The sequence below is a fragment of the Acartia tonsa genome, chromosome 9 (assembly GCF_053477335.1).
Source record: "Acartia tonsa isolate MP-2025a chromosome 9, ASM5347733v1, whole genome shotgun sequence".
NCBI classification, from domain to species: domain Eukaryota; kingdom Metazoa; phylum Arthropoda; class Copepoda; order Calanoida; family Acartiidae; genus Acartia; species Acartia tonsa.
The window spans coordinates 21444978-21462988 of NC_137268.1; the positions used below are offsets into that span (position 1 = coordinate 21444978).

The window sequence follows — 18011 nt, forward strand, 5'->3', positions numbered from 1 at the left end:
ATCACATATAGGTTTCATGATTTTTTCCTAAATTAATTTCGTTGTTGGTATAAGCTGCATACATACAAACAAACATCCAAACTGTTTATAATAAAACCATGTTTTTTTACTGTAGTGTAAGATACATACGTTACATGCGAAATTTTATTAGTGTGCGTTTTTTCGCCCAGGATGACTAAGCATTTTTTAAAACAGATGATCGGTCTAAAAAGGATATTATTTACGAATTATTATTATGGATATAATAGTAAAACAAGATGATAATATTCAATGGCTTAACGGCTCTTTTTAATGTTTGAAAACATAATACTCTTTAATAAGGAAAAAATCTAGTAAAAATAACATTAATAGATATTTAATTTATATTGAGAGTTGCTTTATGTTTTACTAGCGGCTTCGCCCCTAGCCTCTAGGGGCTTATCCCTAAAGGTTCAGGGGAGAATTAAATTTTTTTTATATAATTTTTTTAGATATTTTCTGTATTTTTTAACTTTTTATAACTCTTTATAACATTTTATATCTCTTTATAACTTGTTATATTTGTTTATATTTATTTATATTAATTTATATTTTCTAAACCCTTCGAATTTTTTCTCTTTTTAAATGTTTAAGGACGGACGGACAGACGGACGGACGGACGGACAGACAGACATCAAGCTACTTTGTATTATAGATGGCATGCACTGCACAGGTTCCTGTTTCAATTAAATTAAAGAGAGGTTTGAGCTTAGGGTGTAATTATCATAATGTGTTGTTTGTTTATGACGCCTACCCCAATACTATTAAGGGTTAAATACAAACTCTTCCAAAATACCATCCCCCCTTTCTACCATCAAAATATTATTTTGTCATTGTTTTATTTTCTTAACATTCTCTATCCATACTTAGAAAAGCTTTTTCTTGAAGTTGCACCTCTCTGGTTTTTGATAATATATGTAAAGAGTGTTTGTTTGCAGGTATAAGACATAACAAACAAGTTAAATAAATCTTAAATAATATTTGGGGAGCAAATGGAATTTTTTTCGAATTAATTTCTTTATTTGTATAAGCTGTTTTGGTTGGCGAGGCCTGAAGAATTAATGCAAAAAAAGGAAAAAAAAGTTGTAAGTATTCCCTTCTATGACCACAATGTAAAGCAAACACAGGAATAAATCATAAGTATGTTGTCTAAAATTAGGAAATCCACGAATATTTGTTGATATATTAATGAAACACATTTAAGTTATCTGATATTTTTTGATTAGTTAAAATAAAGTTATTAAGTCAACCTATTATAGATGGTGTATCTATTTCGTTTAGAACTCCATTAGAGTGATATATCTCAGGAAGGAAGGGGTTATTGGACTCTAAATTACACTTTACTAAAAAACTTATTTGTTGGCTCTAAAACTTGATATACTTTTATTAAATTTGATTGGTTTGTTTCCAGGACAAGGTACCATGTTTCTGACAAACAATTATAAGCGAAAATTTTCAAGCAACCCCTCCCTCTTTCCTCCCTTCTTACACACTCTCTTTTAGTTACAGCACAAAACAAGTTTTTCGCCACAAAAATATTCAAATTTTCAGCAATTTCAAATGCAATTAATTTGCTGAATGACATCCTCTGGTTGTTTCCAAAACTCTCCGCATTATTCAATCTTTTTAACAAATAAATTTAATTTACAGAAGGGTTCATTTTGTTTATCATCTTTAGGTTAACACAGTTTTCATCAATTTTGATAATTATTTCTTTACCTATTCCTTTATTTGTAAGCGAACCTGAATTCAACATTATTCCCTCTTTGCAAAGATACAAACTTTTGGTAACAGAATTGATTACTTTTTAAATAACAAGTAGTTTTGTTAATTTTTACATAAAAGCTTAGGATAAGATTGAATTCGAATCGGTATAACTACGATAAAAATATTACATAGCAATTATAGACATTATAAATCACGCAACTAATTTACTTTTAATAATATGTTATCTACGATTTAAAGGCTTTCCATAAACCAGAGGTGTATTATTTTTATCTCTTTTTAAAAGCGAAGCTTTTCTATAATTAGGGTCGGTCCGTCCGTCCGTACGTCCGTCCGTCCGTCCGTACGTCCGTACGTCCGTCCGAGATAGATAGCTTTTAGTCGTTAATTTAGGCATGTTAGAATTGTCCTATCGATTTCAAACTTTGCATGATGATTCCTGTAGTAGTTGGGTACGATTTAGAAAGCGTAGCAACTCTATAATCATTACCAGAATGTCCGTACGTCCATTTTAAACATGTTTATTTTTCTACTTTTTTAACAACAAATTTTCAAGTGTTCTAATTATCCGTTTGATCTGATTTTTGGTATATTGATTCCTGGGACAACAAAGAACAATATTATAAGCGAAGCAACTCTATAATCAAGCTCAAAATGTAAGTATGTCCATAAACATTATCCTGCTTCAAGCAGTTTTTTAACATATTTACTTACAATTTTGCTTCGACTCTTATACTTTTAAATTCTGATTTTTCAGTTCAGATACTATACAAGTGTTAATGTCCGTTTGTCCTACCGTTTCAGTGCTTCGCTTTTATGGATGTTGTCATCCTTGTTTTTATATTAATATCATTTTGCAATAATTATGTATCAATTTAAAAAAAAAAGGTTTGAATAATGATATCTATCATCAAAAGTTTAGTTTTTGTTGTTGCTAAAGTCTTCAGTATCTATTTCATATCATTCAAACCTTTTAAATCTTCTTCTTTTTAAATAAAAGGCAATTGTCTTTTTATGAACAAAAGAATATAAAACAGATATTAAGATTAAGTTTGTATTTTCCTTTTATTAACTAACAGAACATTAAATACCAAAAATATTATTGTTAGACATATGCCATTTTACAGGATTTTGTAATAACTTTGAAAAATACATTTAATTAATTAATTTATTTAAAATAACTATTGTGTACATAAACTTTACTTTGTAGCATGGCAAGAAAACTGGAAATTAAAGTTTTGATCTTTTTTTAGAAAATATATTTCCCTTATTACTGTGCTAAGTTTTTAAAATTAGATGATCTATATATTTATAAATTTGCAAAGAGGTTTGGTTGAAATGGCTGGGATATTGATATAAAGTCTGTAGACAGCGCCTATACCAGGCAGTAAGGTCTAAACTAGGCACTATCTACAAACTTATAAAGCCAAGGTCATTATTGTATAACTATTCTTCCTCTAGTATTCAATTATCTATATTATAATTCCTCATTATAAAGCTTGAAAAGTTGAAACACTTAGGAAAATAACTAAATAAGAGTGTAGGAATAGTTATAACATCGTATTAAAAACAGCTTTCCGTGGATAATAAAATAAAAAATTATAAGATTAATATCTTTAGTCCCTCGGGGCTAACAAAACTGGTATTACTTTCATGATATTTATTTTAATATTGGTGTAAAATTGTCTGCAATACGATGATATACATGTATTTTGGTATGGCTGATAGCCGGTTTTAATCCAGCGTATATTAACCGGTTTCGAAGCCTTACAGCAAATAATTTTTTCTTTAATCTTTCAAAATTTGCAAAAAAGATTTGTATTAGAATTATTTATAACTTACACAGATAAAAAAATGTAACACAAATTCAGTGTTTTAAAAAGTGATAAAAAATGGGTTAAAGATGCCTTCGGGTGGCTGGATTTACGAGACAACCTATTCCAGAGATTTTAGATGGAAACAACCCAAACCCATCAAATCAAAATCCAGGTTGAAGTTCTATTACCTCGTGAGGGCGGGATTCTCCTTCGATTTTTAAGTGATCCAAAGCACCATCCACTTGTAATGGGATGCGATACTCCAACACCTATCTATACTAGGTTAAGTAACATCAAACAGACAATCAACCCTCTGATTACACGACCTTTATGTGAGAAGTCTTAACTGTGCATGGTAATGATTTATGTCGCTCACCTGACATAGCCTCAGTAGGAACCATTTTTAACATCTTTAATTATGACGCGGTGTCGCGCGAGATACGAACCTATCACCTCCCCAAAGACAAGCGTTTTATTTACTGTTTATTTATTTTTCTAATTTATGAACAATAAGATAAACTGGAACCTAGTAATAGTGTCTAACTTTTTATCTTTGTTACGTAACAAAAATCCATCTCTTTTTTAGGGGTTTCCTTTCCCACCTCCCTTCTCATCCTTCGATTTTTGTTACGTCACAAAGATAAAAAGTTAGACACTATTACTAGGTTCGATAAACTGTTTTTAAAATATTATTTAAACGCCGAATCAACCGTTGCTAACTTTTAAATATTTCCCGTTACCAAATGTCAATATGATGACGTCAGGTCATGTGAAGGAAACGAAGTTGCGGGTATCGTCGTATTTTCACAGTAGCTCTTGAAAGGTTATTTTAGGTTAGGTTAGGTGATTGTGCCGCAGGATATATGAGAGAAGCTACTGTGAAAATACGACGAAACCCGCAACTACGTTTCCTTCACATGACCCATGACGTGTGTAAAGGTTGCCTATAATTCATGTTTTGCATCTTTATTTTGGTGAGTTTCTTTGTATAGGTTTCAAAAAGTGACAAATAACCTTTCCTCTTTATTATCAAAATAATACTTTAATATAATAAAGGGGTCTACGTCCCTAGCCTCTAGGGTATTTGTATTCAAAGAGGCAGTGAAGAGCTATAACAATCTCAAAACAAATAAAGTATGATCTAAAATTCCAATTCAGAAAAACGATTTATTGAATTTAGGACTCAGATTGTTTCAGGCTATTTTTCTCCTCGTACCTTCATCAACAAGAAGACCCTTATGGCTAGGAGCACATCATTTTATTCGTGAAAACAAGATACTAGTCGAATAAACTGAGAAGCAAATAAAAAAGCACAATAAAATCAAATCATGACTTAAATGCCATTGTAAAAAGTTTAAAAGTATGAAAAGTAGGTTAGAAGTAGTTGTATAAATGCAAAAGTAGTGCAAAATTTGTTTTCATCCAAAACAAGTCAATGCAACTTTTTTTTCAATGTCCTGATTTCATTCAAATAAGGTCATACCGTTTTTTACGTTGAAAAACTGTGTAGACGTCTAATTTTAGGTATACAAGATTAAAATTCAGTTGATTTGGATTACTTAAATCATTTTATCAAAATATCCATGTTTTTTTTATCAGTAATACTAGAACCTTAAATAAAATAAAAAATATTGAGTCTATTCTTGTTGGCTCTAAATTAATTAACCTCTAACGTTCGGAATACATGAATTATTATGATGTATATCTGAAAATTATCTTGCGCATGATTTAAAAGCTTAATGGACTACAGATAACCAACCCTTTGATTTAACGCTATTTTTCCGAAAGTCCTAAATGTGAATTGTAATAAGTGGCTGATCTGAGATTCAAACCCATCACATCCCCTAATAGCTGTGCATTGTCCTTCGGCACCTCGGGGCTAAAAAAACTGGTTTTAATCTTATAATTGTACATTCTATATCCGCAGAAAGCTGTTTATAATACGATGCGAGAAATAACTATTATCTGACAAAATAAATTGAAGTCAAAATGAAAATGTAAACAAGTAAATCATATAACCCAAACAGTTAGATTCCTGTAAATCAGACGTAGACAATATTTTTTCCATGGTCATTAGATCTTTTCATGAAAATACCCTTTTTCGAATTTCAATCTTCTGCTAACCTAAAAAGTTACTTTAGGGGCCTAGAAATATATGTACAAAATTTCAGCTCTCTATCTCTACTGGCGACCTAGCGCCAGGCATGTAAAATATCAACAGATAACGGTAGCACGGCGGTTTTAACAATATCTCAGTAATGTGCAGGTTTTCAGCTCTTCTGCATATTTCAATTTAAACACATAAGGCCAAAGATATTATATCCAAAAAATCTTTTGTCAAAGTCTACTCTAGACCTAGCGCCAGTCAGTTTTCTAAAATCATGCATTTTATACCTGTGAAAAATGAAATTGCCAGCGCTAGGTGTAGAGTAGACTTTGACAAAAGATTTTTGGGATATCATATCTTAGGCCTTGTGTGTTTAAGTTGAAATATGCAGAACACCTAAATTCACCTTCCAAGCCATTCTCTAAGCATTTTAATTTTTTTTTTGAAATAACGGGATTTCAAAACTGCCTTTTGAAAAGGCCTAAAAAATATCTTTTTTTGTCCCTTTTTTCACTGTATATAGTTACAACTTATTAAGATATTATTTTCAGGTAAAAAAAAATTGGCGCTTCCAGCACCAAAACCGGCAAAAACAGGCAGTTAAACTGCTGAACCCCTACTTAACCCCCTGACAGACCCCCCCCCTCTATCTCGGCTCCTGTTACAGATAGAGACGTAAAACTTTTTTCTGGTTGTTCATGTGTATTTTTAGAGAATTACTTTTTCTAGTCATAGCGGTCAGACCGCTCCTTATCCGCTTTTTAGCGGCCAGCCGCTAAATATTAAAACAGCTGTAGAGCGGCCAATTTTAAAGCTAAGAAAACCAAATTTTATGACAAACTATTTTTATAATAAAAAAATACCTTTTCTGACCATCGCCGAAAAACGACAAATAACGGAAACCGACAATTTAAAATGGCAGTTTGCGGCGCTAAATAATATTTTTATCTGTTTATAGTTACAACTTATTAAGATATTATTCTCAGTTAAAAAAAAATTGGCGCTTCCAGCACCCAAACCGGCAAAAACAGGCAGTTAAACTTCTGTATCCCTACTTAACCCCATAACAGACCCCCCCTCTATCTCGGCTCCTGTTACAGATAGAGACGTAAAACTTTTTTCTGTTGGTTCATGTGTATTTTTAGAGAAAATTACTTTTTCTAGTCATAGCGGTCAGACTGCTCCTTATCTGCTTTTTAGCAGCCAGCCGCTAAGTATTAAAAAAGCTGTAGAGCGGCCAATTTTAAAGCTAGGAAAACCAAATTTTATGACGAGCAATTATTTTTCCTAACAAAAAAAAGTGCTTTTTCTGACCATCGCCAAAAAACGACAAATAACGGAAACCGCCAATTTCGGCGGTAAAACGGCAGTTTGCGGCGCTAGTTTTATCTGTTTATTATCACAATAAAGACTACATACAAAAATTGGCTGGTCTAGAACTGTTTTAGAATTCCGCTACTGGCAGCTTAAAAACGGCAAAACTACAGGTAGGAAATAAAAAATCAGTTAAAAATCGGTCAAGGAGTGGCCAAACGGTCATGGCCTTACTATTCACAGAAGTTTATTATTACTCAAGAATTAACAAAAAAAAATTCAAGGTCTCTGTCCATGTAAGCTTCAAATCAATTAAATTTTTTGATAAATATATATTTTATAAAATTTACATATTAACCCTTTACAGTCGGGCCCCTTGCTGCACCTTAATCGGTCGGGGGGGGGGCGTTCAACGCCCCCCCTTATTATCTCAGTTCCTATTAGAGCTAGAAGGCTAAATTTTTTTGTGCAAGTCCCCTGTTTGATAATGAATTTCCGACCTTTTATAAGTCTAAGTCAATTTTCGCTTCCTTCACCCTTTTATTTAACAACCTTTGTTTTTAGGTCTTTTTTTACTTAAAAATTTCAAACGGCTGTAATTTTCTTATTTTTGAAGCTAGAAGAAAATTTTTTTTCCAGAAAATGTTTATCTTTATGTAAATTGTACATTAGAAATATCAAAATATAAATTTCAGCGGCCGCAGCTGTATTTGGCAGCTGCCAGCCGCCGCAGTCGGCGGTCGGCGGGAAAACGGCGGCGGTTCGTTATGAAATTTTAATACTTTATGTAGACATGTAAGAAAAGCTTAAGTTTAAAATTTGAAGTCTCTAAGTCAAAAATTGCGGCCACAGGAGCCTTTCAAAGATTTCTGGAGACCTGGAGGATCAGGACCTGCAGGATCATACCTGGAACCTGAAAGTGACTTGAACACCTGTATTTCATATAAGGATGTACTACTAGAGGATTTTTTAGTATTTTGGTATGATAAAATGCTTTGTTTTAGTCAAAAAAATATTTTTGCTCTTTACCTGGATGACCCTGCCAGGTTTGCTGGCATCCTGTGCCCGCCAGGATGGAGATATTCAAAAAATTCCAACTCTCAGTTATGTGTCATACCCATACTTAAAAAGTCAAGCAGTTTGGGCTCTTTATCTTTCACACACAGAAAATGAGATAGAAAAAACCGGAAGGGGGGGCATTCAACGCCCCCCCCCCGACCGTTAAGGGTTAATAAACATTTCAAGAAATAAGAAAATTACAGTCATTTAAGTTTTTATGTTTAAAAAGGACCTAAAAACAACGGATGTTTGATAAAGGGGATAAAGAAATATAAGACTTAATATGACTAATGATTGGATAATTCTTTATTAAATAGGAAGCCTTACATAATTTTAACCCGCTTGGTATAATATTAGTAAAGATAATTGGAAGAGACATTTAATGTTACATCCCCTCCTCCCAAACTGTTAAAAGACTGACTTATATCATGAATATCGTGGCTTCTATTACAGCTAGAGACCTTGAATTTTTTTTTGTTAATTCTTGAGTAATAATAAACTTCCGTGAATAGTAAGGCCATGACCGTTTGGCCACTCCTTGACCGATTTTTAACTGATTTTTTATTTCCTACCTGTAGTTTTGCCGTTTTTAAGCTGCCAGTAGCGGAATTCTAAAACAGTTCTAGACCAGCCAATTTTTGTATGTAGTCTTTATTGTGATAAAAACAGATAAAACTAGCGCCGCCAACTGCCGTTTTACCGCCGAAATTGGCGGTTTCCGTTATTTGTCGTTTTTTGGCGATGGTCAGAAAAAGCACTTTTTTTGTTATGAAAAATAATTGCTCCTCATAAAGTTTGGTTTTCCTAGCTTTAAAATTGACCGCTCTACAGCTTTTTTAATATTTAGCGGCTGGCTGCTAAAAAGCGGATAAGGAGCAGTCTGACCGCTATGACTAGAAAAAGTAATTTTCTCTAAAAATACACATAAACCAACAGAAAAAAGTTTTACGTCTCTATCTGTAACAGGAGCCGAGATAGAGGGGGGGGTCTGTTATGGGGTTAAGTAGGGATACAGAAGTTTAACTGCCTGTTTTTGCCGGTTTGGGTGCTGGAAGCGCCAATTTTTTTTAAACTGAGAATAATATCTTAATAAGTTGTAACTATAAACAGATAAAAATATTATTTAGTGCCGCCAACCGCCGTTTTAAATTGTCGGTTTCCGTTATTTGTCGTTTTTCGGATATGGTCAGAAAAGGTATTTTTTTATTATAAAAAATAATAGTTTGTCATAAAATTTGGTTTTCTTAGCTTTAAAATTGGCCGCTCTACAGATGTTTTAATATTTAGCGGCTGGCCGCTAAAAAGCGGATAAGGAGCGGTCTGACCGCTATGACTAGAAAAAGTAATTCTCTAAAAATACACATGAACAACCAGAAAAAAGTTTTACGTCTCTATCTGTAACAGGAGCCGAGATAGAGGGGGGGGTCTGTCAGGGGGTTAAGTAGGGGTTCAGCAGTTTAACTGCCTGTTTTTGCCGGTTTTGGTGCTGGAAGCGCCAATTTTTTTTTACCTGAAAATAATATCTTAATAAGTTGTAACTATATACAGTGAAAAAAGGGACAAAAAAGATATTTTTTAGGCCTTTTCAAAAGGCAGTTTTGAAATCCCGTTATTTCAAAAAAAAATTAAAATGCTTAGAGAATGGCTTGGAAGGTGAATTTAGGTGTTCTGCATATTTCAACTTAAACACACAAGGCCTAAGATATGATATCCCAAAAATCTTTTGTCAAAGTCTACTCTACACCTAGCGCTGGCAATTTCATTTTTCACAGGTATAAAATGCATGATTTTAGAAAACTGACTGGCGCTAGGTCTAAAGTAGACTTTGACAAAAGATTTTTTGGATATAATATCTTTGGCCTTATGTGTTTAAATTGAAATATGCAGAAGAGCTGAAAACCTGCACATTACTGAGATATTGTTAAAACCGCCGTGCTACCGTTATCTGTTGATATTTTACATGCCTTGGCGCTAGGTCGCCAGTAGAGATAGAGAGCTGAAATTTTGTACATATATTTTTAGGCCCCTAAAGTAACTTTTTAGGTTAGCAGAAGATTGAAATTCGAAAAAGGGTATTTTCATGAAAAGATCTAATGGTCATATCATTTAGGAAATGTCTGTCTATCTGTCTGGACACAAATATTTTCCTTTCTCTTTCTATCCTGCCACCTATCTATCTATCCATCTATCTATCTATCTATCTATCCATCTGTGTATATGTCTAGACGTTTATTTAATCAAAATATAAAAATATTGAAGAATGGTTTATTTTTATGTTCTGTATTTATTTTGTTTCGCTAGAATAGCACGAAATATATTCCAAATCAGTTTAGCTTTCTTCACTCTGAAATGTCTTTTTTTTGTGTGTATGATAATTTATAAAACAATATGATTATTTATTGTTAAAACATTTATAGAACTCCATAAAGACTATAAAATTTATTTTTTTTTCACAAATTTTGAAAATGTTTAAAATATAAAAGTAACACGATGTTTGTATGTTTGATTACGTGTACCGAAGGATCTCGTTCACCGCAGGACCAATATGGTCCTTAAAGGTCCATGGAAGGTTTTTAGCTATTTTTGAGCAGGATACTCCACCCTCCAAAGTCTAATCAACACAGTAAATAGAATTAACCCCCTCTCCCAAATTTGATTTACTTTTTTCTACTAAAAACTGAAATATAAATTATAAAAATATAAAGTGGAGAGTTGACTACCCCCTCTCGTGCTCCTAGACGCTGCTAATTTAAACAAAAAACACATTTCCCAAAGCAAAATCCGGTACGGGGAGAAAGTTGCTCCTAAAAATCAGCATGTGACATCATAATAATGAGAGTTTTAAAAGCTATTGATCCTTCTCAACCCAAGACTACTTTGTCAAACTAACATCTTTGTACAGGCCATATATATATTTCAAAAACAGAAGTTTTTATTCTCAATCGTCCTGTAAAGGAAAAAAAAACTCAAATCAGTAAATAATACATACAAAAGTCTATTTTTGAAAAATCTTAATAAGATATTTAACGTTTCTTTTTTTCTTTTTGCTTTAATGAATTGTAGAGATGCATCGCATCTTTATAATCTATAATCGCATCTATAATAATGAGAGATTATCCATCTCTTTTTTAGAGGTTTTCTTTCCCACTTCTCCTCTCACTTCCCTCATTTTTATGACGTCACATGCTGATTTCTTGAGCGACTTTCTTCCCGTACAAAATCCGTGTTTGTATTTTATAACATCTGACCTTGGCAATGGCACTGCTAATTACAACCATATTATAATGGACTTATAAAATATAGAGATACACTCTTTCTAATTATAACCAAACTGTAATGGAATCATAAAATATAGAGATACATTCTTTCAAAGGTTAAACTTTCGCGTCAAGGTAAAATGTTTTTTTTCCTTAAATTGCTAGTTCAGACTTTTTCTTAAATATTGTAATCTTTTTATGAAATGATCCTCTAATCTTGTAGATCTATTATTATTCCTTAACCATGAAAAGACATGTTTATTTAGTGAGGCCAATAAAATAAAACAATACAAGGGGGAATATTTGCCGGCAAATTTCTGCAGTAACTTTTTATGGACATTAAAAAGCTGGAATTATTTAATAATAAAACAAGGATGACAACATCCATAAAAACGAAACTCTAACGGTAGGACAAACGAACAATAATACTTGTAGAGTGTTAGAACTGAGTAATCAGAATATAAATGTGTAAAAGTCGAGACAAAATTGTAAGAAAATTGGTTGAAAAAATGCTTAAATACAGGATTATGTTTAAGGACATAGTTATATTTTTAGGACTTGAATATAGAGATGCTTTGTTTGAAATCGATAGAACAATTCTAACATGTTTAAATTAATGAAAAGAGCTGACCGTTCACAAAAATCTTATCTATTAATTTAACTTGTCAGTCTTTATATAAATTTTTTATCATTTTAATTGTTTATTTAATGATATATAATATTAGGAGAGGGCTTCAGGATGGAATATCCCGAGTATTGAGAAGATTATCAAGACCAAATTCAGCTGCTTCTAGGGCTAGCTCAGGTGATATATTATAACTAATTCAGGAAAGGGAGATCAATTTCAATTTTAGCGAAGCTTTTTATTAATAATTAATTCTGTAAATATTATGAATATAATATATATGTATAATCCAGACTACCTTGGCCAAGTTGCGGAGACCATTTTCTTCTGCTGGCAAATTGATTTCTGTTCTTTTGTAGGGACTCGGTTGTATCTATATTTCAGACGCTACTAGCTGCTTTTAAATCCAATACAAAATGGTCCCCGCCCTGTGGATAGAGTTACATGTAGTCCATGCCCCCTCTATTCTTTTACTCGTTGTTTGTTCTATAAAAAAATAAGTTAATAATAATAGTCGATCAAACTGCGGCCATTTATACGACTTTTTGGACAATAGTGTTTTATTTTAGTCTTTTATTTAACAGACTAACGTATACCCCATACTCATCCTTGAAAAGTAGCATCTCAACAGAAATAAAAGGAGCTGGTAAAAGTGCCTCGTAAAAGAGGGCACAAATTAAAAAAAATACATTTAACAAGTATCCCAATTGAAGTTATATTATAGACGAAGCCCAATCTCTACCACTTTTGAACCACCACCACTTTTGACGTCATTTTTTCCATCTCTTTTTTATGGGTTTTCTCTTCTCCTCTCATCTCCCTCATTTTATGACGTCACAGGAATCAGAAGTGGTGCAAACGTGGTACAGATTGGGCTTCGTCATATTATAAGGAAATATTCAGGATTAAGATTATGAATTGACGTCATATTAGAAGGGAATATGACGTCAATCGGGATACTTCGACCAATTTTTTGTCCCCTGTTTACAAGACACTTTTATCAGCTTCTATAAAAATACATATATGTCATGCTTTAGGACCATCAGAGAATGTAAGTGACAAAACAGCTTCACCTTCCCCACCCTCTCCACCTCAAATTCCAAAAGCCATTGCATTTGAAATTGGCAAGGATCCATCATCTCAAGGTAACTTATAAAACACAAACATCATATGATTCAAATATTATTGTTCAAAGCGAGGCTTTTCTATAATTAGGGTTGGTTAGTCCGTCAGTAACGGTTTGCTCTTTTTGTTAATTTAGACATGTTAGAATTGTCCTATTAATTTCTAACTTTGCATGATGATTCCTATAATAGTTTGGTACGATTTAGAAAGCGTAGCCACTCTATAATTGTTACCAATTCTTAATTTTACAATAATGTTTTATTCTATTATTTACTGATTCCTATTACAACAAGGTACTATGTTATAAGCAAAGCAACTCTATATTCAAGTCCTAAAAATGTTAGTATGTCCTTAAACAGTATCCTCTACTTAAGTAGTTTTTAAACAAATTAACTTTTGTGTAAATTTTATACATTTACATTTAGCTTATTCAGGTTTGACACTCTACAAGTGATTATGTTCGTTTGTCCTACCGTTTAAGAGCTTTGCTTTTATAAGTTATCATCTTTGTTTAACCCATTAGTGCCGAACCGGGCATCAAAACCCGGTTCCGAAAAATGGAAAAAAACCGGTTTCCGGCTTCATAATTGCATCATTCTCAGAATGAATCCCCCCTCTACTACCCTGACTTTCATTTCCCCCTGGAGCAGGCAGTTTAGCTTACTTCCGTTTGCTGGTATAGCTCAACAAAATTTGAAAATCATGAAAATTCAAAATACCCCTTCTAACTTTTTTGTTTTTATAGTAAAGTCGCTGATTTTTTTTGTGAAATCTAATGTTTATTGACAAGTACATCTATTTGTGAATTCGTTTTATTCAAATTATAATTTTTTTTATGATTTTTTTATCGTTTTTTTACGCCCTATTATGACCCGGTTCGGCTTGGCCATAAATACCCGAAAATTTTAAAACCCGGCTCGGTTTCGGTTTTTATTACCCGGTTTTAACTTTTCAACCAATAAAAATAACAGTTTACGTCATTAGTAAGGGTTTGAGCCACCCTAATAACCCTAGTAATCTCTATAGGTGTCACCCAATAGTTTTATGCTCGTTTTCTGATATGTAACACCCAAATTTTATATGTTCTTTTTTTGTAGTGTGTGTCTTTTAAAACTTCGAGCAACGGGTTTTTTTACCCGAAAACGGCGGCACCTATAGCCGAAACACTAAATTTGAAATAAATCGCTTCGTATTATACTTGTAGCTCTTTAGATTACATGAGGTTGTGTAGTTTTCAATTACGGATCGTATCAAAGTTCTAAAAAGTGTTCATCTCACTTTTGGCGTTCAAAAATTACATTTTTCGATTTTTGGTCAAAATAACCGGGTTTATACAGGTCAACCGGGTTTTAAAACTGGGGGAAAGCACCAAAAACGGGTGTTAATGCCTGGTTGGTATTTATGGCCAAGCCGAACCGGTTTTTTTTGCAACTTTCCTGTGCACTTTCCTGAGCAAAACAAAAAAATACGAATTCCGTTTTGACCATTATAAAGCTTCCCTGAAACTTACAGCTCGATCGGCCCATAAAAGTGGCGCTCGGCACTAATGGGTTAAGTACATATATACAATATTAGAAGATCCAGAGTCAGGCAAAGACGACCTTACAGATGAACAGCTGACTCCAAGAGAAGAGGAAGGGTCTGCCAAACCAAATAATGATGCTGCCTCTACTAGTACTGAAGATGAAAACCAAGAGAAAGAGAAGAAAATCAAACCTAAAAGGTAGGTGGTAAAATTCATTTGGCAGATTTGCAGTAAAATTCGGAACAAATATTTGTTTAAATCAATTCCTTTACAATTATTTTCTATTAAGACCTTCTAGAAGGTCCCTATACAGAAAAAGACTTGGAGTAGCTGATACAATACAGGAGGCTGATAGGTTTCAGGATGTCACGAATCAAGGGTAAGTGAAATTTATTTATCCACATAAAAAACTAACAGGATGTCTCTGTCTGTGTGTACCAAAGGATCTGATTAACCGCAAAACCGATATGGTTCTCCTTTACAATGTAGGGCATGGGAAGGTTTGTAACTATTTTGGAGATGGTACCACCACCCTCCCGAGAGGAAACGCTCCCCCACCCCACCTCTATTGCCCCTAGAGGTCTCTAGGGACGTAGCCTCTAGTATATCAATATTTCAGGATCTATGTATCATTTGCATAAATGCCATATTGTAAAATCTACTACTATGTTAAGATCAAAAGAGCATTAATTAAATTCAAAAAAAACTTTTCAGTGCTGAATCCTCAAACAAAAATGGAGTAAAATCTAAAAGTATTTTCTGGAATATAGATGCAGCAGGTATCTTTATATACACATTAATAAAAAATCTAAGTACTTTACTAGTGAAAGATCAACAAGGATGACAATAAGTAGCCAAGCTCAAAATTATGAATGGGAAACAATTAACCATAGAGCAGGACTTTAAAAATGAACATTTTTACTTAATAAAAAAATCACAAAACCTTTACTATCACAATAACTTAAAAATCTAGTAATCGATAAAGCAACCCAATTATTGGGCAAATCTTAATGAAAGTATGTTGAAATATGTAGAATGTGAACTTATTTACTTATTAAAAAAACAGACAAACGGAAAGACGGGCGGACGGACATTTGAATTATAGAGTAGCTACTAAAAAGTAAGAACCAATATTTTTTATTTAGAAACAGCTGAAGCAAAATGTCCTCCCAAACATCTAAGGTTAGATTTTTACATTTCAAAAAGTTGAATTTGTCTTGTCAGTATAAAAACAAAATGAACAAAATGACAAATAATCTAAATTCTTGTGTTTAGAGGAAAAACAAGACACAGATGTCCTAAATGCTGCCCAGGTAAAAGTTTAGGATAATTTGAAATTAAAAATATGAATAAAACTTTAAATTTTGTTAGCTTTGCAAATTTAGAGCATTTTTATAATTTTGATATATAAAGAAAAAAAAATTATTCTTATATAAAAGTAACAAGATTTCTACTCTCAATGTATGTGTGTATGTGTGCGTGTGTCTGTCTGTCTGTACCAAAGGATCTCGCTTAACCGGTTGTCTTTTACAATGTAGCTTCTCATTGGTCCTGGGAAGGTTTTTAGCTATTTTTGGGGTTAGGTACCTTTACCATCCCAATATAAATTATCCTGGAAAAATTACCCTGCCCTAAAAAACGTTTTCTTTATAAAAAAATCCACTTCCCCTTTCTTTAAGTGCTCATAGATGCTACTGGGGCATAGCAAATAGTCTTGAATAAAATATTATAATTTAGAAGGGGAAGATGCAAAAGAAGAAACAAAACCTGAGCAAACTGATCCTAATACCAGCAAGCATGACTGCTCCAACTGGGAGCCAAAGCGTCCCAAGTCACGCGCCACCCCAACCCCAGTTCCACTCAGTCGGTATTCTTTACCATTATTTACAAATATTTGTCCGCCATTTTGTTTTCAAAATTTGGCGGGAATCTCTTGTTGTTGGTCTGAAACTGGTTCTGTTGATATAGTACAAAGTATTGAAATACTTCCTGAGCACCTCACTGATGATTTCTGAATTCCTAACAGTACATTTGAATAATTAGGTTAATTGCATTTTTAAAATGTAATTGTCATTAGAACAAGTTGAAAAAAGGGAAGAGTTTGATAACTGATGAAAAATAAGTTTTATAAAAATTGTAATAATATCGACAATATTGAAAAAATTTATAAATCGATTTTTTTCTTCTTCAAGTTTCATACCTCTATCCCTGCTTTTAAGAAATATTTTTTATTTGATAAGATTTATTATGTTTAGAATTAGATAGAATAAATACTATTTATTTGTTGAAATATTTTTGGCTAATATAATTATGTTATTTACAAAAGGGAATTATGAAAAAAAGTTATTTTAATTGTAGACTAGATCAGAATGCAAACAATAAATATTTTCATCACATCAACCCGGCTGAACATAGAAATAGATATGGTTACTACAATAAAAGGGTAAGACACCTAAGACTCTAAAATTACTTTCGCCAAAGTTTTAATGAGACGTTAAATTAATATCAAACTTTTATAAAATGAAATTAGAAACTTAACAAATTAATCAAAATGAATAAATTTTATAAATTAAAATAATTAAAGAACCAACTACCCCAATTGACAATAACCTTTCTTCTTTTTAAAAGCGAAGCTTTTCTATAATTAGGAAAGCATCTCTTTAATCAAGTCCTAAAAATGTTAGTATGTCCTTAAAAAATATCCTGTATTTATGCAGTTTTGCAAAAAATTACTTATAATTTTGTTTGGCTCAATCATTTTTGCTCTACAAGTGTTAATGTTCGTTTGTCCTACAGTTATAGAGCTTCGCTTTTATGGATGATCTCATCCATGCTTTAAGTAGTAACATTCTGCTTTATACATTTTAGGTGGAAAACTTGAAAAAGCAATGGAGAAGTGCTGATGATGTCAATCTATCTAAATCCCATAGGAACTTTTTATCATTTCAATTCCAGATTTGATTAGTATTTACATTGGTTTTCAGTGATGGTTTGAGGCTAATTTATTTTCAGATTTAAGTCTATGGATGAAGATATTTCTCTAACCCCTTTCTGTTCCTTTAAATACTGAACCCCTAGATGCTAGGGGGGTATCCGCTAGTAAGATTTAAATTTTCAACCTTTGTAGCTAATAAATTATGGAAGAAAATAAAAAAAAATTGTAAAAAACAGGGATTACAACTATAGAAGTACAATTCAACCTAATCTTAGTGATTTATACAGGTAAAATAATATTCATATTTACATATATCCATTATTTATAACTTTTTATTATTTTATTCGTAGAACTAGCGACTGCACCCTTACATTTAGGAGCCCTGTATTTGAAGGGTAATCGAGGGAAGAAATAGCCTAAAACAATCAAAGGATATAAAATAGCCCAAAACCATCCCAGAATTTACTTAAAGCTATACAAAAGAAGAAAAATTCCATCAGTTCC

At 32.5% G+C, this 18011-nt stretch overlaps 1 protein-coding gene across 1 annotated transcript; it reads left to right on the top strand.

Annotated features, from left to right (window-relative positions):
* The first annotated feature begins 3593 nt into the window (after window positions 1-3593).
* Window positions 3594-17533, top strand: LOC145327432 (uncharacterized). The gene is made up of 11 exons (XM_080170984.1): window positions 3594-3732; window positions 12023-12102; window positions 12960-13067; window positions 14623-14770; window positions 14862-14951; window positions 15287-15351; window positions 15718-15754; window positions 15848-15885; window positions 16310-16439; window positions 16931-17015; window positions 17441-17533. Exons 1-11 carry the CDS (start codon window positions 3647-3649, stop codon window positions 17531-17533), a joined length of 960 nt encoding a protein of 319 aa, XP_080027110.1. The 5' UTR covers window positions 3594-3646.
* The last annotated feature ends 478 nt before the right edge of the window (window positions 17534-18011 follow it).